General features: G+C 61.6%; 1 protein-coding gene across 2 annotated transcripts in view; it reads right to left on the bottom strand.

The window, feature by feature from the left end:
- MYO5B (myosin VB) overlaps positions 1-22,598 on the bottom strand; it is a 194,338-nt gene that overhangs the window by 11,075 nt on the left and 160,665 nt on the right. The window contains exons 22-33 of one of the 2 annotated variants that reach the window (XM_056138146.1): positions 19,648-19,881; positions 16,838-16,922; positions 15,803-15,951; positions 14,353-14,472; positions 13,134-13,271; positions 11,186-11,251; positions 9,733-9,972; positions 8,534-8,628; positions 4,307-4,384; positions 2,544-2,742; positions 1,601-1,694; positions 1,236-1,379 (exon numbers count right to left, since the gene is read on the bottom strand). In XM_056138146.1, the coding sequence (XP_055994121.1) occupies positions 1,236-1,379; positions 1,601-1,694; positions 2,544-2,742; positions 4,307-4,384; positions 8,534-8,628; positions 9,733-9,972; positions 11,186-11,251; positions 13,134-13,271; positions 14,353-14,472; positions 15,803-15,951; positions 16,838-16,922; positions 19,648-19,881 (1,642 nt within the window). The remainder of the gene's footprint in view (positions 1-1,235; positions 1,380-1,600; positions 1,695-2,543; positions 2,743-4,306; positions 4,385-8,533; positions 8,629-9,732; positions 9,973-11,185; positions 11,252-13,133; positions 13,272-14,352; positions 14,473-15,802; positions 15,952-16,837; positions 16,923-19,647; positions 19,882-22,598) is intronic. The other variant, XM_056138147.1, reaches the window with a different exon arrangement.

The following is a 22,598-nucleotide window of genomic DNA, read 5'->3' on the forward strand; positions in this document are numbered from 1 at the left end:
GTGTGTGTTAGTACATGTGTATGTGAGTGTGTGTATCTGAGTGTGTGTGCCTAAGTGTATATGTTAGTGTGTATGTGTGTGTATATATACGGATAAGTGTGTGTATATGTGAGTGTATGTGTGTGTGTCAGAGCTGTGTGTGGGTGTATATGTTTGTGTATGTGTGTGCATGTGTGTTTGTTAGTGTATATGTGTGTGTGCATGTATGTTAGTGTGCGTGTGTTTGTGCATGTGTGTATGTTAGCGTGTGTGTATGTGTGTGTGTGTGTGTGTGTGTGTGTGTGGCGGGTGCAGTCAGCAGGGAGAAGCTGTGTGGCCCAGACGCGTTCCTGCAGCCTGGACCCCACAGCTGCCTGAGACCCCCCCGCCCATGCCCGTCCGCCCGGCCCCAGCAGGCCCAGCTCGCCCCCTCCTGCAGCTGCCCCTTGGTCCCAGGTGCTTCAGCAGCAAGGGCAGGCGGCTGCCCGGAGGAGGTGGCGGGCAGGGCAGAAGGCTGACTCAAACCACCTCTCACCCTCTTGGCTGCCGGCCACGAAGGTGCAGGCCCCGCCAGCCTGGGCCCAGCCAGCCCCGCACCTCCCTGGGGCCCACCAGCCACCCGTGGCCCTTGGCCCTGCCTCTCTCTTGTCCACACCCGCCCCGTGTAACCTCGCACCCGCCTCTCTCCCCGCTCCTCCCTCAAGGCCTGGATGGGCAGCGCTTGGTGCTTTTCCCTCCCGCTCACCAGCACCCAGGGCTCACACGGCAGCCAGCGCCCACCTGGGTGACAGGAGCGTCCTCCCATCCATGGGCCGAGGCCAGGCTGCCACCGGGTCAGTGGGCAGCCAAGCGCCGTCCCCTCCTCCGAGCCCAGGGCGTGCTGCGGGCCAGGCCCCTCTGGGGACACGCACAGCCTCTCTGGGCCAGCAGGGAAGCGCTCAGCCTCTGTCCAGATACTCAACACTCAGAACATTCTGGAAGGGTCCATATCAAGTCCTGCTCGATGCCAGCCCCTCGAGGGCAGGGGTCACCAGGCCCCAGGCCTCGGGCCTCTGTGCAGGGGGCCTTCCATGGTGGGGGGTGCTGCCCAGATGTTGTGCAGGAGAGGACCTGTCGCCTTGCCCCGGGGGAGGATGGCGGGGAGGGCCCAGCCCGCTGTGGCCATTTCAGACAGGGGGACCCGCAGGACAGAGCGGAGTGCGGGGCTCTGCGAAGGCCCCATGGGAGGGAGCCGGGGACACGTGGGGGTGGCCCACCTGTGACCAGGTTGCGGACGAGCAGGGCCTCGTCGTCGTGGTGGTACTCCAGCATGCCCTGGAAGTCCTTCTCCTTCCGCTGCACGGTCACCTGCCTGTGCAGCTCTTGCCGCCCCCTGTCGCTCTGGGCCAGTGCCTGGGTTGCTGCGGGCCGGGGGGACAGGGCGTGAGTGGCGGGGAGACCCCGGCGGGCGGCCCTGGTGGGTGGGCTCCGACCTGCGTCGAGGGGGACCCCCGTGCTCCAGGGGTCCGGCCACAGGAGGGGACCCTGCTGCTCCCCCTGGTGTCCGGGGGACTCGGGGTGCCTGCCCCACTGTCCTGCTGGGCCCTGGCCCCGACCCCCCGGCCCCGGGCGGGCCCCCTACCCTCCAGGTCCTGCGCTTTCTTCATGTAGATCTTCAGCTGCTTCTTGAGCTTGCGTTCGTTCTTCTCCAGCTTCTCCACCACTTCTTTGAGGTCCTGGAAGCGGGCGGAGGAGGAGATGCCTGAGCAGGGACAGGGTCAGAGTCCCGCTGAGATGGGCCAGCAAGCACTGGGCCCTGAGGTTGGCCGCCTGCAGAGACTCTCAGCCTGGGCGCCCAGCTGGTGCCCACATGGGAAGGGAAGGGGGCAGGGCATGGGTGGAGGGGGGCACAGCCACACCCCTGCCATGGGGTCCGCTGACCGCTGCAGTCTCTGGCCCTGGAGATGGTGTGGGAGCCGGAAGTGGCCACGGCTGGGGGAAGAGCTCGGAGCCCAGAGCCAGGGCCCGCCAGAGTGACCAGGTGCCAGGTGAGGGGTTTGGGTGGCCAGGGGTTGGCATTTAGGGGGCCTCCAGCAAAGAGACCCGAGCCCACCGCTCCACAGACAGACACGGGGAGCAGAGCCCGAGCTGGGGTTTCCGGGCGCTCGCCCGCTCCCCAGCATCCCTGCGCCACACTCGGCCCCTCACGGCCTCACTCCTGCCATTGGAGTCAGCCAGTGAAGCTCGGGGCACACTGAGTGAGGAGACGCAGGCTGGCGGGGGGTGGGGGTAGCAGGACCCCCGCCACGCCCCAGAGTCACACCGCGGGGTGCTGGAGTTTTGTTATTTTTTGTTTGCAGGGGGGCCACTCAGGGATCGCTCCTAGGGAGGGTCTGGGACCCTGTCTGGTGCCAGGCCCGCTGGGAGCCAAGCTCGGGAGAGGTCGGCTGCTCGGGAAACTGCCCCCCGAGGCCCTCATGGGCCCCTGATGCTCCCGGGTGCTGCCCCTGCTGCAGGGCCCAGTCGGGAGTCCGTGCCCCTGGCCCATGCCCACCCCTGGAGCAGGACCCCCGGCGGCCCCTCACCAGGTTCTCGCTGGTCAGCCGCGAGATCTCCCGTTGGACGCCGAACTCCACCTGGGCATCGGGCGAGAGCAGCAGCGCCTGGCAGAAGGTCTGCTGCTGACCCGCCAGCTCCTCCCGCAGCGCCTCCACCTGCGCCCGCAGCTCCTCGGCCTCCCGCGCGTGCTCGCGGCTCTGCTCCTGCAGCTGCGCCTCCAGCAACCTGCAGCCCACCGGGAAGGGGTCTCAGCGGGGGGGGGGGGGGGGGGCGGCCACCCTCCCACTGGGAGGGCACATCAAGGGGAGGGGAGGACAGGTACCCGCCCGCCGGGAAGGGCTGCAGATGGACGGGCAGTGCAGGGCAGCCAAGCAGGAGGCCGGGGGGCAGCTGCACGGGGCCCTCAGCGGGCACAGGCAGCACCCCTGGGTGGACACCCCACTATGTCCATTCCCCGCCCTCTGTCCCCGCTCCTTTGTCCCTCGGTTCCTGCTGATTTCCAGGCCAGACGCTACTGTCGAAAGGTCAGATGCCAACAGCCGAGAGAAACTCCTTCTGGCATCGTCGTCGAGATCAAAGCACCCCCTGCTCCCCGCAAGCTCAGGAGAACCCGGGGGGCCCACGCACGCCGGCACTGTGCGTTTCCCGGCGGTGGGTTCTCTGCACGGTTTAGAAGGGCGAAGTGTGAGGCCCCTTCTCTGCCACAGGCCTGTCACTGCTAGCTGTGCTCCCTGTATGTCACAGACACCTTCAAACACATGTGCGCACGCATACACATGCACACATGATACACCTACACGAGCTACATAGACACACATGCACGTACGTGGTCACAGACAAACATCTGGACACACACACACACGATACACCTACACATGCTACATAGACACACACGTATGTGGTCATAGACAAACATCCGGACACACACACACACACACACACACACACACACTATCCTCTCCAACAGCATCTCTCTCCCGGTTGCCCACAGGTCTGTGCCACATGCACTGAGCAGCAGCTGGGCAGCACCAGGGTCCCTGGGAAAGCCCTAGTCAGTCCCCCTCAGAAGTGGCACAGTGCCCGGGGAGCACCCCAGAGCCCACAGCATCACAGCTCAGGCTGGCGTGATCCTGGGGGGCACCAACAAACTTGTTTCCTGGATTCAGTCCCCTGTCAGTCTGATGCAACCAGGAGGGAGGACAAGCTCGGACCCTGACCCCGGCGGCAAAGGGAGAGGTGCAGAGTTTCAGCCTTGGGAAGGGAACGGCCTGACACCCCAGCTAACCAGGGTTCTCCCTTGGACACTGTCCCGGGGGTGCCAGCATGGGCCGAGTGAGCTGTGGCTGGCTGGCCTGTGCCCCCCCACTGAACCCCAGCTCCACTCATGACCACACGTGGCCCCAGGTCCCAGACACCCATAGTCCAGTGGGAGCACGCCCGGCCCTGCTCTGTGCGGCCCCCCTGGAGCTAAGGCCAGTGGGGGGTCGAGTTCACACTTCGGCGTCAGGTTCCCGTCTACGATCTCCCACACACAGGGCTGCACACCCGCCCGACTGTGTCCCCATGGGAGAGGCACCACCAGAGGCGTCACCACCCACCTCCCCCCACCACACAGGACACACGGGCCCGAGAAGCCACGAGCAGGCGGGGCAGAGTGGACACGGGGTAGGCGAGGCGGGATGGACAGAGTGGACAGGGGAGAGATGAGCCAGGACAGATGGAGTGGACACAAGAGAAGCAAGGCGGGGTGGACAGAGCGGACACGGGAGAGGAAAAGCAGCAGCTGGACCTGGCAACTTGCTTTAGGCCCTGGTAGGCCAGGCCGAGCTCCCCGTCTTCGTTCAAATAGCCCCAGTCCTCTGTCTTTCTAGAAATAAAGGACAGGAAAAGAAAGAGAGTGGGAGGGGGGAAAGGAAGGAAGGAAAGAAAGAAGGAATGAAGGAAGGAATGAAGGAGGGAAGGAAGGAGGGAAGGAGGAAGGATGGATGGAGGGGGGGAGGGGTGTGCAGGCGAGGGGGCAGAGGGCCCACTAGAAGGGGTGGGGGAGGCCAGAGCCCCCAGGTCGGCACTTACAGACCTCTCCCGCCCAGACTCCGGGTTCCAGCTCGTCTGGGAAATGGGTCCCTGTGACCCCGACCAGGGCAGGTGGGCTGATCACTCCTCCCCGGAGCGCCCCGGCATATTCTCATGCCCGTGATGTGGAGACAGGAGGAGGCCTGGGGGAGCATTTGGCCCCCTGGGTTGCCAGTCCCCAGGCAGTGTAATGGACGGGGCGGGCACTGCAGACCAGGGCCTCAGAGAGGCTGAGGGAGGAGGGCACGGTCTCTCTCTCTGCTACTGGCTGGTGCTTCCTGGGGAAGTGCAGTGACGGGGAGCCCCACATGCAGGGGTGGTGCCCAACCCCAGGTGCACCCACCTCCCCTGATTCTTGGCCCAAGAGACTTGGCTTGATTCAAGGTTTCGCTCCCCCTTCACCTCCTAGGGGCCCAGGGCCGCCCTGCTGAGGACTCCACTAAGGAAACTTGGGGCCACGTGGACAGGGCTGAGCCCTGTCCCTCGGCCTGCGGGGAGGGACGGTGACAACGACTCCTGTCCTGTGGCCTCTCCATCCAGGCCCACATTCGTTCCAGTGCCCAGTGCCTGCCCTCGGCCGGCACCCTGAGTCCCCGCACTCAGCCTCCAGCAGGGGGCACGTGTGAGCTGCTGTGCCGCACAGGGAGGAAGCCAGCCCTGGGGGAGATGCACAGAATTCTGAAAACTCTGCCAGGCATTGAGGATGAGGACAAGAGCAGCCTGGCGTCCCTGGGCTCAGGAGACCAGGCACAAGGAAATTAAAAATGAAAATGCTCCCAAGGACCAAGTGACACCTGGTTCCCTGGAGGGCAGGGCTAGAAGGCAGTGCCACCTGGTGGTAAGAGAGGGAACAACCCCACTGACTCGGCAGAGCCCCCTGGTGGTGAAGGGGAAACAGCCCCATTGACTCGGCAGTGCCGCTTGGTGGTGAGAGAGGTAACAGCCCTGCACCCCTGGTGGTGAGAGAGGGAACAGCCTGGCAGACTCGACAGTGCACCCTGGTGGTAAGAGAGGGAACAACCCCACTGACTCGGCAGAGCCACCTGGTGGTGAAACAGGGAACAGTCCTACTGACTCTGCAGTGCTCCCTAGTGGTGAGAGAGGTAACAGCCCTGCACCCCTGGTGGTGAGAGAGGTAACAGCCTGGCAGACTCGGCAGTGCACCCTGGTGGTGAGAGAGGGAACAGCCTCGCACCCCTGGTGGTGAGAGAGGTAACAGCCCCACCGACTCAGCAGTGCCACCTGTTGGTGAGAGAGGAAACAACCCAGACAACTCCAGGGGTCCTTTGCTCCTCAATAAACCCACCTGCTCCCTCTCGTGGGGCTCCCTCTCAGGGAGGCCCAGTGTGCATGCAGAGGACACCCGAGAGAGGCCACTGTGACGGAAGGTGCTGCAGAATTTCACGTGTAAGCCTGACTAGTAACAGCACTGTAAGCTGTGGTGTCCAGAATGAAAGATTTTTTAAAAGGAATAAATAAAAAGGGCCAGGGCCTGGACCTAGGGGTGCAACTCCAGGGCTGCTTGTGTTCAGCGGAAGGGACTACCTGGGCGGTTTCTCCTGGACCTTCCATGGTACAGCCCACAATGTAAAAGACACCTGTACCACCCTCCCGAAAAGACGGAGGGTGGTACAGGTGTCCCCTGCCTCCACTGTCAGAAAAGCATGCCTGGGGCATTTCTGTGATTGAGAAGGTGTGCGGTGAAGGATCCCTGCATTAATACGGGGGTATAAATGAGCCCCGCACCCCATAACCTAGAATATACCGAAGAGCACCTCTAATGCTGCAGGCACTGGCAAACGTGGGCATCACTCATAAAGCCAGTGCCAGGGGAAGGGGGCACACTCTGCTTGGCTGTTGCGGCCCCTGTTTTGCATTCTCACTGTGAATGCAAAAGGCCTGCCCACGTTTCTCTGGGTCAGCCAGATCAGGGTCTCCTGTGTGACTTGTGAAATGGAAGTGGGGCATTGAGAGCCTGCCCGGGGTGGGGATGCCCAGATGTGTGTGCTACCCTCGAGATGCTTATGACCCCGAGGTCTGCCTCCTCTGGGCACTGACAGGGACCAGCATCAGGGGTCCCCACCCCCAGTAGGCCTGCCTCGTGCTCTGCGGGTGCCCTGGCCCTCGAGCCTGCACTGCACATTCCCTGAGAAGGGAGAACTGGGGGTGCAGGGGGTGCAGGCACGCCATGAACCAGGGTGCAAGGGGGCTGTCAGATGGCAGGGCTGCAGGTGGGCACACACATCTGGTTCCTCTTCCTCTGGCCCCTCCCACTCCCGCCATGCCGGGGGTCCGCCATGCCCAGGGTCCGGGGGGGATGGACGTGGGGCCCAGTGCATGCCAAACTTCCTGCTGCAGGCCGAATGCTTCTGGATGGTCAGCACTGAGGGCTGGCAAGTGGGCGTGTTTTGGGCACCCTAACCTGGGCTGTGATCTCTGGGACCATGTGCTGCCCCAGGCACTGCCAGATGCGGCCTGGGAGAGCCATGTGGGGACAGGGACACCCTCCGGAGTCCAACTGGGAGCCCCCTCACATGCCCCGTGGATGAGCAGAGCCTACCCTTTGCTCTCTTGTTCCCCCGCAGACACCCCACAGCAGCTGAAGATGCTTCTTCTCCCTCCCCTGCCCTGGACAACCAGCAGGGTGCTGGGGTGCAGTCGTCCTCCTTTCCTGTCCAGCCCAGCAGCCGCTCTCTCTGCCCAGGGGCTCCTGCCCCGGGGCCTGATGGGAGGGGAAGGGCTGTAAGGGTTTGCTGGGGTGGTCTCCAGACTGGGTAAAGCTGAGGCAGGGGGCGTGGGGCAGAGGCCAAAGGTGCATTCCCTGGTCATCCCTGGATCATCTCCCTCCCCCAGAGTGCCCAGCGGGGAGACTCTCTTCTCTCACCCCCTCTCCCCTCCCCCCGCTGCAAATCAGCTCCCTGGGCAAGGCCTGCCCCGGGCAGGGCCTGGCACAGCTGGGAGGAGCTGGGAGCGGGTTCTGGAATGGGGAGAAGGGGCCAGCACCCTGCACACGCGCCCCTCTTTCTTTTCTCTCCTTCTCTTCCTTTTTATTCTTTTTATGCCACCTGGGCTCTTTCTCTTGCCTCTCTCATGCCTTATCTTCCCTCTAGATAACAGAAACTGACAGAACCATACATAACTCCATTCCCAGCGCTGAAAGATGGCCCTTCGCTTCCTTCTCTCCCTCCTCATTGGGAGAGAAACATGATGTCTCTCGAAATAAATGTCATTTCCTCCCAGGGACCCACTAACACACAGTATTTGTTGGTTCACCCAGGCAGGAGGCCAGAGGCAGCCCAGTGCAGGAGTGGAGCCACCTGGCCCTCTCCCCCGACAGGTGCAGGCCAGCTGTATGCCCGCCTGCTTTGCCCAACCCTGCCAGGGGCAAGTGCTGGAAGGCTGGAGACCAGAATGCCCTCTGCAGGCAACTGTGCGGTCGCCCCAGCGCCACCTGCTGGCGTGTCCTGGAACTGCGCATTCTTTTCAGCCACTGAAGGCTTTGGGGGAAGAGGCGAGTCCTGACTCTGCATAGTGCCCAATGTCCAGCCCTGACTCTCTGGGTGGTGTTCTCCTGCCTCTGTGGGAGTCCAGCGCCTTGTACCTACACGGAACCCCCAGCCCGCGCCCCTCTGTGCCCCCACCAGCCATGGTGCCATTCCTTCTCAACAGTGGGGACAGAGTCATTGGCTGTGAGGGTCTCTGGAGGGCAGGGAGGGTGGGAACCCAGCCAATGGTGAGCCCCACCTCCCTGAGTTGGCCGGGTCCCTGGGGGTCAGCTTCCTAGTGGTCCAGCCCTGTCTCAGCTCCCCCTGCTGGAGCATGGGCTGTGCTCCCCTTGCCGACCCAGGCCTCAGGGTGGTGGTGGGGGGCGCTGCCTGGTGCTCTCGGCTAGAGGTCCTGCCGCTAGGCAATGAGAGGGTGGGAGCCTGCGGGGTCGGGCTACCTGTTGGTCTGGCAGACCCCGTGGTAGGCCTCGATGGCGTCCTCCTGGTCCACGTGCTTCTCGCTGTTGGGCCAGCTCGTCCTGGCATTGATGTCCTGGGAGGGCCGGGTGGGAAGAACAGCCCACGTCACACACACAGCCGCCACAGTGACTGCGTGGTCACCAGGGTGGGGAAACAGAGCTCGGGGCCCAGCACGCCCTGGATGCTGGTGCTTAAATCCGAGCAGGAAGGTGACTGCAGCAGCCACAGTGCAGGCCGGAGAGACAGCGCACCGGGGAAGGTGCTTGCTCTGCATGTGGCTGACCCAGATTCGGTCCCCGACTTCCCAGATGTTCTCCCAAGAACCCCCAGGGGTGACCCCCGAGTACAGGGCCAGGAGTAAGCCCTGAGCATCACCAGGTGTGGCTCCTAACTCCCAAAAAACAGATGGGAAGGATCCAGAATGATGAGGCATCAAGCGTGGGGTGTCTGGGGGACAGGGCAGGGACTGAGCCCAAGGACGAGGGGACACCCCACATGCTGAGGACATGGTGAAAACTGGCCATATATATATTTTTTTTTGCTTTTTGGGTCACACCTGGTGATGCTCTGGGGTTACTCCTGGCTCTGCACTCAGGAATTACTCCTGGTGGTGCTGGGGGGACCTTATGGGATGCTGGGAATCGAACCCAGGTTGGCCGTGTGCAAGGCAAACGCCCTCCCTGCTTTGCTATTGCTCCAGCCTCCCAAATTGGCCATATTTGGACTCCTCCTCCCTCCTCCCTGCCCCTCCCCCTCATGCCACCCGTGGGCAATGCCACTGAGGGAGGCCAGAGTGAGCCCAGAGGCCTCCGTCCTCTGCTTCACAGTCCCGGAAGGGAAAACATTAGGGCAAGCATCAGGCTGGACCTGCCCCCGTGACACAGGGAGAGGTTTCTCCACCTCAGGAACAGCACCTAACAGGGCAAAGCATGAGGTGAAGAAGGAAGTGAAGGGAGGCCCAGCAGGCCGTGACCCTTGTTCGGTCCTGTTCCTTTTGGACAAGAACCCACTGGCGTAACCTTGGAAGATTCTAGAAACTTCTGGCCAAGTCTTTCGTGGTCATGCTGAGTGAGGGGGCAGCCACTGCTCTGCTCTGCTTTCGAGAGACGAGAGGCAAAGACTCTCCTGTGGTGCCAGACCCCCGTGGACAGGCCTCCGAGCTGGCCTGGGCCCTTACCATGTTCTTCCCGGATTGCCGGCGCTGGTCGGCGCTGACGATCTGTGTCCTCAGGATGAGCACCTCCTCCTTGCGCACCTCCAGCTCCTCGTGCGCCAGCTTGAGCTGGTTGAGCAGCAGGCTGTAGCCGTCGGGGGAGCCGGGTGGGGGGCTGCCCTGGGCGGCGTGGGCGGCCACGGCTTTCCTCAGCTCATTCAGGTCGTTCTTCAGCTTCTTGTTCTCCGACTCCAGCTCTTGCCTCTGGGAGGGGGCCCAAGCGTGGTGCCCGTTACCCCCGGGCCCAGGGCCCAGGGCCCGGTCCCTGGCTCTCAGAAGGAGACCCTGGTCCCTCCCCTAACCGGCCCCCAGAGCTTCGTGGCAGCAGGGAGAAAGGCCATGCATGCCGACCCGGTCACTGGACAGGAGTCCCCGGGGTGGGGTGGGAGATGGTACCCAGTGTCCCTCCCTCCAGACCTGTGTCTATTTCTGGATGGTGCATAAGCACGTGAGGAGATGACCACTCTGCAGAAACAGGGGCAGCCCTGGCGGGTGGTCATGAGGGAGTCCAGGCCTCAGGGGAGTGTCCAAGGGAGTGAAGGGTTTGTATGCTGCCTCAAGAGTGACCTGGCCAGTGTCCTCTGTCAGGGAGCGTGCCACCCTCCGGAGGGGAGCACTGGGGGCAGTTGCTGGGCACCCTGGAGCCTGAGGCATTTCAGGGGCGGTGGCCAGCGCAGGGAGGGTCCTGTCTGCTAACAGGCCGTGAGCCACGGCCCAGAGGCACAAGCGGGGGAAGCCCAGGGTGGGAGCCGGTTCTAAGGTGCCCTGCTCGGGGGCAGCCCTGGGGGCCAGTGCACAAGGGAGGCATCTCTGGGCACCACGTGGTTCTGGATGCAAGCAGGACCGACCCCCTTGCAGAGGCGAGAAGAACCGGCTGGGTGACCGGTGGCCAGTGATTTACTCCTCAGTCAGGCCTGTGGGTGGAGGCTCCCATCCACCCTGTGCTCTGGGGCTTGGGTACTGGGCTGGGGCACCCGGGAGCCTGGCCTCTGCCCACCACGCCTCGCCCTGGCCCCATCCTTCATGATGAACTAGCAGCGAGCCAAGGGCTTCCTGCGTGGCGGGACCCGCTCTCACAGCGGAGTAGACTCGAAAGGGGAAACTCCCTCGCGTGTGGCTGAGGGTGACCCCAGAGAGGGTGACCCCGAAACTCCCGGAGCACCAGCTCAGGCGTCTGGCCTGTGAGGTGGGGGGTTGAGCCCCAGCTGGGGTGCAGACGTGGAACCGGGGCGGGGCGCGGGGAGACCTGTGGGCTTCGTGCCCAGCGCTGAGTGAGGGCACAGCTTTCAGCAGCACGCATGCACCCCGGCTGTGCCCGCACCCGCCTCTCTGGGGGGGGAACAGGGACTCCCGTCTCTCGAGGAGCAGGCAGGCACCCCCCCTCCCCCCCGCCGCCCTGCCCGCCCTGCGGCCTCACCTTCAGACTGTTGTAGGCCAGATCCTCGTCCTGGGCCAAGTCCGCCTCGTTCTTGGCTGGATCCACCTGCGGAGACAGAGGGGAAGGTGAGCCGGGCTACGGGACCCACCCCCACAGACAGTGCTCTGAGACGGCCGCAGGGAGCCTGTGCCTGCACCGCCTCCACACACACACACCTGACCAGAGACACCCCACATACACACATACACCCACCATGCACACACCTGACCAGAGACACACAAACCCCACACTCCTGACCAGAGAGACACACCCCACATACACACATACATCGCACATACACACACCTGACCAGAAATACACACACCTCACACACACTCCTGACCAGAGATACATACCCCACATACACACACACACACACACAGACACACATACACACACTGGACCAAAGACACACCCACACACCCCTGGTCAGAGACACCACATACACATATACCTCACATACCCATTCCTGACCGGTGACACACCAACACACATACACACATGCCGACACACACATACACACCTGACCAGAAACACACACCCCACATACATACACATGACCAGAGACACACAAATATGCACACATACACGCATGCATGAACGCACACCTGACCAGACACATATGCACACATACACATACACACATGCACACACGTACACCCCTGACCAAAGACCCACACCCCTGAGCAGAGACACCCCCACACCGTCCAGAAGGCTGCGCCACCTTCCATTGCAGCCTGCAGCTCCGGGTCCACACAGTAATCATCACTGACCCTGCCTGCCTCAGCCCTGCACACTGCCAGTCATACGGGTCCCACCAGTATCCACACGTATGTAGGGGTTGGAGTGCGTGTCCCTGGGGCCGATGCTCCAAAGAGAGATACACGCCAGCCCCAAACTCCAGTCCCTGCAAACGGCACTTCTCAGTGGAAACAGCTTGGTCAGTGTGATCCAGGGGTGAGGCAGGCAGAGAAAGGGGCCGGGGAGGGCCGGGGACACAGAGAGGAAACACGCCCTGCATGGGGCAGCTCAGGGCCCAGACAGGATCCACGCTCTGGCCTGTGTCCTGAGCAGTCTGGCTTCTGTCGGAGGGGCCCGTGCACCTCCCGCACCATGGGGGCACCTGCCCGGGCTGCATCCCTGAGGGCTTGTCCCCTCCAGGCACTCACTGTCCCCAGCAGAGCTCTTGGGATGAACACGGTGTCCCTACAAACCCTGGCACCCACAGGGGTCATGGAGCAGAGGTGCTCACTGGGTCCCTGAGATGAGGCGATGTGTCCGGGACATCCACAGGGTCCTTCCCAGACTCAGGGGCACAGACACATTGGGGGGGCAGGGACTGAGTCACCCCAGGGGGCAAAGCAGAGACTCGATTCAGGCCAGATCCAGGTTTGGGAAGAGTGGCCCTTGGGAGCTTGCCTTGCACGCAGCTGACCCGTGCCACCCCATTTGTTCCCCTGAGGGCAGAGCCAGGAGGAGCCCCCGAGCACTGCCGGGTGTGGCCCCCAAACCAAGCCAAACTATTTCAAGGGCGGCCCAGCTCCCTCTTGCTGCCCGCTGTCCACTGAGATTTATTTTCTTTTTTTTTCCTTTTTGGGTCACACCTGGTGATGCTCAGGGGTTACTCCTGGCTCTGCACTCAGGAGTTACTCCTGGCGGTGCTCGGGGAGCCATATGGGATGCTGGGAACTGAACCTGGGTTGACCACTTGCAAGGTAAACGCCCCACCCACTGTGCTGTGCTATGGCTCCAGCCTGCCCACTGAGATTTCACTCTCACGCCAGCCCCTGCTCAACCCCAGTGCAGACCCTTTGCCACATCAGGGGGGCAGCCCTGCTCTGCACAGCGCGGGGATGGGCCCTGTGGAGCGAGCCCCGGGGAGCTGTCCCTTGGAGCCCAAGGGGGCTGTCCCACGGAGCCCACCCTGACCCAGCCTGGCCGCCCGCACCTGGCCCTGCTGGCTGTCCTGCTCGCGCTTCTCCAGCTGTGCCTGCAGCTTCCTCCGCTCCTGCTCCAGCTCCCGCACCCTCTTCTGCAGCTTCAGGAAGACGGTCAGGTCCATGGCGGCCTTCTCCAGGCCGGCTTCCTGCGGAGGACAGTGCATGTCAGAGCATCGGTCGCATTCGGGACACCCAGGCAGCTCTGTCCCTCGGGGTCTGCTCCTCTCCCTGTCTACAGCACAGATGCCAGCTGGCACCAGCCTCTGCTCACTTTTCATTTTTTCTGCTTCCTTTTTCTCTCTGTCTTTCCACCACCAATCATTTCTTATCTTAAAGGTCGTGGGTTAGGCTGACTTTACCTCACACCATGTAAATAAACAGTCCAAGTGAACACACAGCTCATGTGACACTGTGGTCCAAGTGATCACACAATCCACGTGATCTTGTGGTCCAAGTGAACATGCAGCCCATGGAAACACAGTGCATGTGATCCTTGGTCCACATAAACAGAGTCCACATGATCCCATGTTCCATGTGAACACGCAATCCATATAAACACAGACCATGTGATCCTGTGGTGTGAGTAAACACACAGTCCAGGTGATCCCATGGGCCACGTGAACACACAGTCCATGTGATCCCGTGGGCCATATGAACATCCAGTCCACGTCATCCTGTGGTCCAAGTAAACACAAAGTACAGGTAGTCCTGACATCCATGTGAACATGCAGTTCGTGTGAATACTGTGCATGTGAGGCTGTAGCCCACGTAAACATGCAGTCCATGTGAACACATAGTCCATGAGATCCTATGGTCCAAGTGAACACACAGTCCATGTGATACTATTGTCCAAATGAACACACAGTCCACATGATATTGTGGTTCAAGTGAATACACAGTCCACATGATCCTGTGGTTCAAATGAACACAGTCCACGTGATCTTGTGGTTCAAGTGAACACACAGTCCACGTGATCCTGTGGGCTGTATGAATACACAGTCCACATGATCCCCTGGTCCATGTGCACACACAGTCCATGGGAAACAGTTCACACAAACAAGCAGTCCATATGATCCGGAGCCCATGGGAAAATGCAGTCCATACAAACACACAGTTCCTGAGTCCTGCTGTCAAGAACGGGCTTGGTATGCTCCACTCTCCACCCCCAACAAGTGGGTTAGCCTTGGCGGGGAGCCAGCACCCTTGCCACGCGCCTGGCGTCCTCACCTCCACCTGCTGGAGGGTGTCCTCTGTGTCTCCAACCTCAGACGTGGAGATGGACGGGTTATTGGAGTCCGATTCTAAGCTACTTTGGTTGGATGGGTTCCGCCGATGGCCTGGGGTTTGCTGTAGAGGGGGAAATGGAAAACGTCAGGAATATCTGCGTGTCAGAACGACTCCCTCTCAAGGGTCAGCAGCCCTAGTGCTGGACTGCGGTGTCATCTCCCACACAAGAGCCATTCTGTGGAGGAGTGAGGGCTAGCCCGAGCCACTGCCACGGACAATCTCTCTAGCAGCAGGGGGAAGAGGGCAGAACTCCAAGGCGGGGTGAGCTTGCTTCAGCCTTCTCCTTGGAGAGTCAGGCCCTGGAGGGAGGCTCTTACCATGGAGGGAGGGTCCTGACCCCAGCCCCGCAGAGGCAGCCCTGGGGCAGCCTCCTGCCGGAAAAGAACGTTCTGTCTCCCTGAGCCCCATAGCCCAGTGCGCACACCACAGACGTTTATGGAAATGCTAAGCATATGGGAAATGGGCCCCCACGCACACACATCTGGCCCCAAGAGTGTGAAACTGCCCCTGAGGGGGAGACACTTTCTGTTCACTAAAAGCAGAGTTCAGGGCGATGCGAGATGTCTTCTTCTGAAAAGGGGGCATCAGCCCAGGCTAGTTCGGGAGCCTATGTTTACACTGTTCATTTAAAAATACCTTCTCCTCCTGGAGTGACCGTCCAGTGGGGAGGGCGCCTGCCGGGCACGCAGCTGACCTGGGTTCGATCCCCGTCATCCCTTGTGGCTCCCAGAGCCCACGAGGAGTAATTCCTGAGTGCCGAGCCAGGAATAACCCCTGAGCACCACTGGGGTGACACTCCCCAAATTACCTCCCCCCTCTCTCTTTGCATCTAATTTGGCTCTGAGACTGAAAACTGAATCTGGGAAGAAATTTTTCGATTTCCACCTCTGTTCTAATTCAGCCCTCTCTTCCTGGTTTCTCTGCAGCGAACTTACTGAGGCCTGTCTGAATATGAATTTCTGGAGGGACTTGCTGAGTTGGGGTACAAAAGGTGCTTCCTATGTGTACCACCTTTGATCCACGATCAGGAGAACGGGCCAGGCCCCCTCACACCCACAATACCCGCCCCCTCTCACCCCCACCCCTCAGGGTCCCCTTCTGCTGCAAACTCTACCATTAAAGCCGGGATTCGAACTCCCACACGCCTGTCTCATTTCAACCCGGGCCTTTCCCAGAGGGGAAACAAGAGGGAAGGCGTATGCTTGGGCCACATCTCCCGTTAACTCCCCAGCCCCCTTATAAGGCCTCGGGAGGGAGACGCGCTGCTGAGAATGAATCAGCACCCAGCAACTTCCCACCAGGACGATGAAGGGACAGGGGGGCAGCGGGTCTGGCCACCTGAGGTGGGAGAGCCCAGGGGGCGGGGGGAGGGGCGGTGGTCGCTCCTTGCCTTGATGATGGTCATCTCATCCCGCAAGGTGTCGTATCTCTGCTCGAGCCGCGAGTACTCCTTCACGAGGTTCTGGTAGCGGGCTCGCTCCTCCTCCAGCTCCTTGGCCGCCAGGGCCTCCCCCTGGGCCGAGTTCCGGGCAGACTGGTCTAGGGGGGCAGGTGCAGAGCGGGGTGCTGGGCCAGGCCTGGTGGGCTCGGGCTCCCGTGGGGTATGGGTGGGGGACACAGAGCCGAACCGCTCTCTGGGGCCCACAGGGTGACAGGTCCATGTCCACCTTGCCACGGGAGCGTCCGGTCTGTGCCACTGCCTCCCCCGTACCAGCTGGCATCTCTCGGGGGGGGGGGCGGGGTGGGAGGGTGGGGAGATGGAGGGAGACCCGAGTGGGGACAGCCAGGCTGGTCAGGGCACGAAGCGCCTTTCCCACCTCCATGTGGGAGCCTCACCGGGCGCAGAGCAACATGAAAGGGCCTTGCAAGGGGCCAGGTTTGGGCCCCCCCACCCAAAGCCCAGCCCTCATGCTGGTGGACAAAGGGATCAAGAAATGGGGAGAGGGTGGGTGTGCAAAGGCCACAGGCAGACAGGTGAGAAGAACTGGGGTGTGGGGGTTGCTCGAGAGACAGGGGCGGGGAGCTGACCCCAGAGACCCCCTTCAGCAACACCTCACAGGGGCGGGGTGGCCCTCAGGGACCTGGGCGGCCACACACAGCCATGGCCACTGACCCGAAGTGCCCCACCAGGTGCTCCCGGGGGTGCCGGAGCCCTCACTGCTGCCCGGAGGGGGAGGGGCGCCCTGCCTGTTTGCAGGATGGATGAAGAATCAGAGGTGGGGGGAGGCTGACGGGTGGTTGGGGATCCTGAGTCCAAGCTCCCCACGGCCCCGACTCCAAGTCCAGTGCCCGGCCCTGCCCCTCCAGTGGGGCCGGTGAGTCTGAGTGAGGCCCCTCAACGCCCGGGGGGCCCAGCAGCTCGGCCCGACCAGAGGGTCACTCCACTCAGCGTGGTGCAGGAGGGGCATGGGGGGCCGGGGCTCACCTGTGGACTGGTTCCGGATCTGGAGGTTGAGCTGCTCCTTCTCGTCCTTGAGGAGCGCGTTCTCCTGCTCCAGCTCGGCCACGCGCTGGGAGAGCAGAGACACGGGTCTCTGCCGGGGGCCTGAGGCTCCCCTTGAGATTCCCCACGAGGCCTGGACCCCCCTTCCTGTGATGCACACGTAGTCTTTGCATCCAAGATGGAATGGGCCCAAGTTACCGTCATGTTCAGGGGGACAGTGTGGGTGGAAAGGAAACTCCCCCTGGCAGGCGAGACTGAGGGGACCGGGCGCCCCAGGGCACGTTCCCCCCCAAAACTCTCACCCCTCGCTCCCAACCCCGCCAACTGGGAGCTTCATGGCTGAGGCCACCCAGGGGCAGCCCCGGGCAGGACATGTATCTGAATGGACACAGACTGACCACTGCAGGGTTGGCTCCCCACCTTACACAAAAGGAAATGGGGTGGGGGGTGGGGGATAGGCAGGGCGGGTCCAAGAGACAAGGTAAGAACAAGAAGAGAGGAAAGGAAATAGAAACTGGGGAAGAAGGTCTGGTCAAAGAAGAATTTTAACAGAGCAAGATGGGCATTTATTTCAAAATAATGATGATCTGGGGCTGGAGCAGGTAGGGCATGTTTGTTCTGCATGGCACCCCAGAGGGTTCCCCCAGCCCTGCCGGGAGTGACCCCTGAGCATCAAATGATATGTATTTTTTCTTTTGCTGTTTAGTATTGAACACATTTGCACAGAATTTTAAAAAGGAATGATTCAGACTTGGTTAAGAGAATTGCAGAGGACTAGCTGCCCTGCAGGAGGATGGGAAATGGGTCTATTCTCCAATAGGAGCAAGTGCAACAGACCCCCATTGTATTTTCTGGAAGCCCCAGAACCCCCCGTGAGCCCCCTGTAGACCCACCTCCCCCACACCCATGCCCTGTGCTGCCCAGAGCCAGGGTGAGCTGCACCATTGGCCCCCACCCTGCACTGGGTGGAAGGGTGGAGACCCATGTGGCTCCCCACTCTGGCCGATCCAAACACGCTTCTGTTATTTCCCCCGCAAGTGCTTCCCAGCTCCCGGAAGAGGAGGGACGCCCCACGCTCCCCTCTCTTAGGCGGTCCCAGGGGGACACGAAGGAGGAGCAGGTGCCAGGGAGCTGGGGGGTGTGAAGTGAAGGAGGCTCAGGGCAGGGGTGCAGGAGCTCAGAACAGTGAGGAAGGTAGGCTTGCATCCAGCCCAAGGTCTCCGCCTCGGCACTGTGGCGGCTGTCCACAGGCTCCTGGGCTGTGAGGTGCGGGGGAGGAGCCCAGGGCCTTCACATGAGAGGGACATGCTCGACGCCCGGCCCTCCCGCTCCCTGGAGGACAGTCGCACATCCATCCTCAGTGAGTCTCAGCACACGTCAGTCCTGCTCTGCCCTGTCACCCTCACCATCGGGGGAAGATACCCAAACCACTGGCCTGGGGCTGCCCACCACCCTCCAGGGGCTGGTTCTGCACACAGAACCGTCATCTCTGGGTCCTGGGTGGCCTCTAGGCCCTGTTGCCGGGAGCTCAAAGTGGCCAACCTGTAGTGGGACAGCTTCCCGGGGGGACCCAAGTGCTCGCAGGCCCTGCTCCAGGGCACAAGGCTGAGGGGGCATGTTGGCTGGGCCAGACCACTTGAGGGGTGCCCGCCACAGAAGGCCATCGGCTCCACAATGTGCTGGGGGCCCCACAGTTCCTAGACCCAGAGAGGACTTGCTGGCCCCCAGAGAGGCTGCCCCTTGTGGCCCTTGAGGCAGGGGTGCCCCTGGGCACCCCCAGACATTCTCTTCCTGAGTGGGGTCCCTGAGTGTTCCCAGACCCAGTGCCAGGACGAGCAAATCCCTTCCCGCCACACCAGCCTGGGAAGAGACACTCCTCCGTCTGGCTGCTTGGCATGGGGGAGGCCAGAGGCTGCCATGGCTTCGAGGAGCGCCCAGCCCTGCCCGCACAGGCCGAGGTAGCAGGGAGCTGGGCAGAGACGTGGTCGGTGCTTCCCGAGAGGCCAGGGAGGAAAGGCAGCTGCCTGGTATGTCCTCTCACCCAGAGTGCCGGGCAGCGGACATAGGCTGGACACGAGGCTTGCGAGCTCAGCCAAAGGTGAGTCCTTGTGGGATGGACAAGGTGGACCAGGGAGTCCACCAAGTGTGCCTCTTGGGGCGGGGGGTGGGGCACGCCCAGAGCAGGGCTCTGTAAGCAGTTCCCCTGGATGCTCCTTTTGCAGCATGGGTTGGCGTTGCCAGAAATGCCTCGGGTTTATGACTCTCAAATTTGAATTTTTTTTTTAATTTCTGGTCGTATCTCGCCCTCACGGCAAAGCCTGGCAAGCTCCCCATGACGTATTCGATATACCAAACACAGTAACAACAAGTCTCACACTGGAGACGCTACTGGGCCCGCTCGAGCAAATCGATGAACAACGGGAGGACAGTGACAGTGACAGTGGCCGTTGCATGTTTGGAAACCTTCCCCACGTTCAGTCACCAGCAACTCAGGTAAGACGGTGCCTCAACCTCCCCGGTTCGCCTCCCCCTAGTTTAAGAAGCCAGACACTAAAGTGGGCCGCTGTAATGTGCATCTGTCAATGAGGCACCCTGAGGGATGTGTAAGTCCCAATGAAGCCTGTGGCAACTGCACTGTTGGAGGGAATTGGTGCACAGGGGCTATGCTGCTGGCCTGTCCATCACTGTGGGCCTCGCCCTCCATCCTTGGCCCCTCCTACCCGCCCCCAGTCCCAGCCCCCCGCCCCTCCTACCTGCCCTCCCCCCTGCCCCCGTCCCAACCCCCCTCCTACCTTTCTCAGCTCGCTCTTCTCCCTGGCGTGCTCGTCCTCCAGGACCGTGCGCTCGTCCTGCGCTCTCCGCAGCTCGTCCCGCAGGCTCTCCAGCTCGCTCTGCAGCCGGGGGCTGCTGTCCTCCTCGCGGCTACGCTGGTACTGGGCCAGCTCCTTCTTCAGCCTGGCCACCTCCATGGAGTGCGTGGACGTGGCCGCTGACAGCTGCTCCGACAGCGTCTTGAACTCCTTGTTCTAGGAGGGCACCGGCCGAGCGGGCAGGGGAGAGATGCAGAGAGCGGGGGTTAGTTAGGTGGGTGGCGGGGACGCAGGGGTGAGGAGGTCTGTGGGACCGATGCTTGTGGTCAGTGCATGCCTATCTGCACACGTGCTTTCCCCACAGCTCCAAGACAGCCCACGCTGGAGAGAGACGGGCGCGGGGTGGCACCCCCACACTCAGGCCGGCTCCCCACTCTGCTGCCTTTGCCAGCAGCTGTTCCTGCTCTTTCCAGGGACCCCCCCCCTCCCGGACTCGCAGGCAGAGAGCTGCAACCTAGTTGAGCTTCAACATTTCCAAGGGGGCCCTGCCATGGGCCCTGGGACCCTCCACAACGCCTGCCAGCTTACCTGGCAGAACTGACTTTGGCCTCTGGGCCCCTCAATCCACAGAGGGGGCACAGTCCCACGCCCGCACAGGTGATAGGTAAGGGAGAGCCCAGCCCTGCACGCCAGGCACAGGTACCGCAGGGACAGGGCCGAGACTAGTGGCTGACTTCACAGGTGTGTGCATGTACACGTGTGTGTGCAATGTGTACATAAGTGCACACGTGTGTCTGCGTGTGTATCAGTGCTCCAAGGAGTATCAGCAAAGCAGCAAGGGACTGTGGGGGGGAGGGGTGGGGAGCAGGTGCAGGTCCTGAATAATCAAGCCTGCAGCAAACCATGACCGGTGATTGGCCATCGCTGTCTCTGCAGGAGCCCCAGGTTAAATACAGTTATTGGCTGAACCGCCCAGAAGCTGAGGCAGCCTGGAATCAGCCTCACAGCAGAGAGGAGTCAGGTGCAGGAGACATGAACAGTGCTCTCCCCACATCTGTATGCACTCCCACGAGTCACAAAACATGCGTGCAGTGATAGAGCACCCACAAGGTGGCCAGGACCCAGGAGCCTTGAACACACTGCTGACCGAGTTTGGATGATGGTGCCATATTTTCCCAGACGAGACAGAGTTAGGCCTAACCTCGTGCCTGGAGAGGCCTAAGCACCTTCACCCTTACCACCAAAGGAGTGCGAGTTCGGCCGACCTCAGCTCTGACGTGATGACCTTGAGTACAGCTGGCCGGGTCGGACACACGCACAGGTTCTGACTGAAAAAATGTCACCTCTCAGGCCTGCTCTGGGGGTCCCGGGGAACCACAGCCACTGTGTTTACTGCTGAGGGACACTGGAAGATGAGGCCCACTAGAGTCAGGAGCGGATCAGAACCAGGGCCAGCGCCAGCCAAAGGCACGGGAACAGCCCAGCACCAGGGACAGCGTCTTCCCAGCCCCACTGCCCTCCGCCCCTATCTGGGACCCCCGGAGGCCTTGGGCTCAGAAGTGATCCTGTTTCTCATCCCCCGGCTGGGTGTGCAACGTCTGAGGTGAACTTTGCCCACCACCCTCATCAGGTCCCATCCTCAATCTCCCCTCTGCTGACTTCTCGCTCCAGGTTTCTGATGTTTGTTACTGCGGCCACATCTGCCTGTGCTCAGGGATCACTCCTGGTGGTGCTCAGGGGACCCCAGTGATGACAGGGGTTGAACTGGGGTTGGGCGCATGCAAGATGCCATGATTATGAGTGTAGCTGAGCCAATAAGTGCCCGTGACGGCGAGTTCACCGAGACCAGCAGTGTCCAGCGGCCCGGGCACATGTGTCTCCCTCACCTCTGGCTGCAGAACACCGTGGGTTAGTGGAGCGGAGCACTGACCTCTAAACCACGGGGCCGTCTGCTCAGACACTGCACCAAGCACCAGCCAGAGCTGTGGGGACGGGGATTATGCTGATTTAGCAGCTTATGCACACGGAGCTGCTGAGGCCATTCAGTGACTCGGGGCTCCACATCCCTGCCAGCAGGGCACCCCCAAAGAGGTAAGACTTTCTTTGGATGGAGGGATTCTCATGCTCCCCTCGTGGGCAGACAATTGAGTTCGAGGTGGCAGGAAGACCCTGGAGCCAGGCTCAAGTTTCAGCTGGTCTCCTTGCTGTGTGACCTTGGGCAGGCTAGAACCCCTCTCTGTGTCCCCGTGCAAAACAGGAATAATATTATCTCATACGCATGCAGCAAGGATTCCCTGAGGGAGTGCCTGGCACACAGCACCAGGCAACCTGGAAAGCGATGCCAGGAAGCCAGCCCTAATTGTGTCCCCCCCAGCCCTACCCCCTTCTGGTCGTCCTCGGCAGCCAGGGCACCGGCCAGGGTGGCTGGCACCTGCCACCTCTCACAGACATTTGCCAGGCAGGAAGCTTCAAGCGAAACAGCGTTTTTCAAAAATAGGCCATTTAAGCCCGCTTCTCTTTGGCTGTTCAAGCACATGGATTATAAAACGGCGATTTATTTTTAACTTCTCAGATCAGCTTTGGGAATGAGCAACCCCAGCCAGGACTTACAGTTCCCGGGAGGGGGCAGACGTGCCCACAGTCTGCTGGTCCCTGGGCTTCTCCTCTGCCCAGGAGCCCAATGGCCAGTGGCAGTGCCCCCTGTGACGCTCTCCACTGGGCACCGCGATGCCCAGCTCCAGGGAGCAGCCCTCCTCCCCACCTCTAGGACCCACATCTCATCACAGGCTGGCCGAGGCCGGCTCCCCAGGACTGACCATGGCAAGCACCCAGCACTCCCACTCTGCCCCGGGTGGGCTGTTTTGTGTCCCGATTAGGGTTCAGCTGAGTTTCAGAAGGGCCGGCAGGACCCAGCTCCTTCTGGAAGCTCGGCG

Source organism: Sorex fumeus, unplaced genomic scaffold (assembly GCF_029834395.1).
Source record: "Sorex fumeus unplaced genomic scaffold, SorFum_2.1 ptg000128l, whole genome shotgun sequence".
Taxonomy (NCBI): Eukaryota; Metazoa; Chordata; class Mammalia; order Eulipotyphla; family Soricidae; genus Sorex; species Sorex fumeus.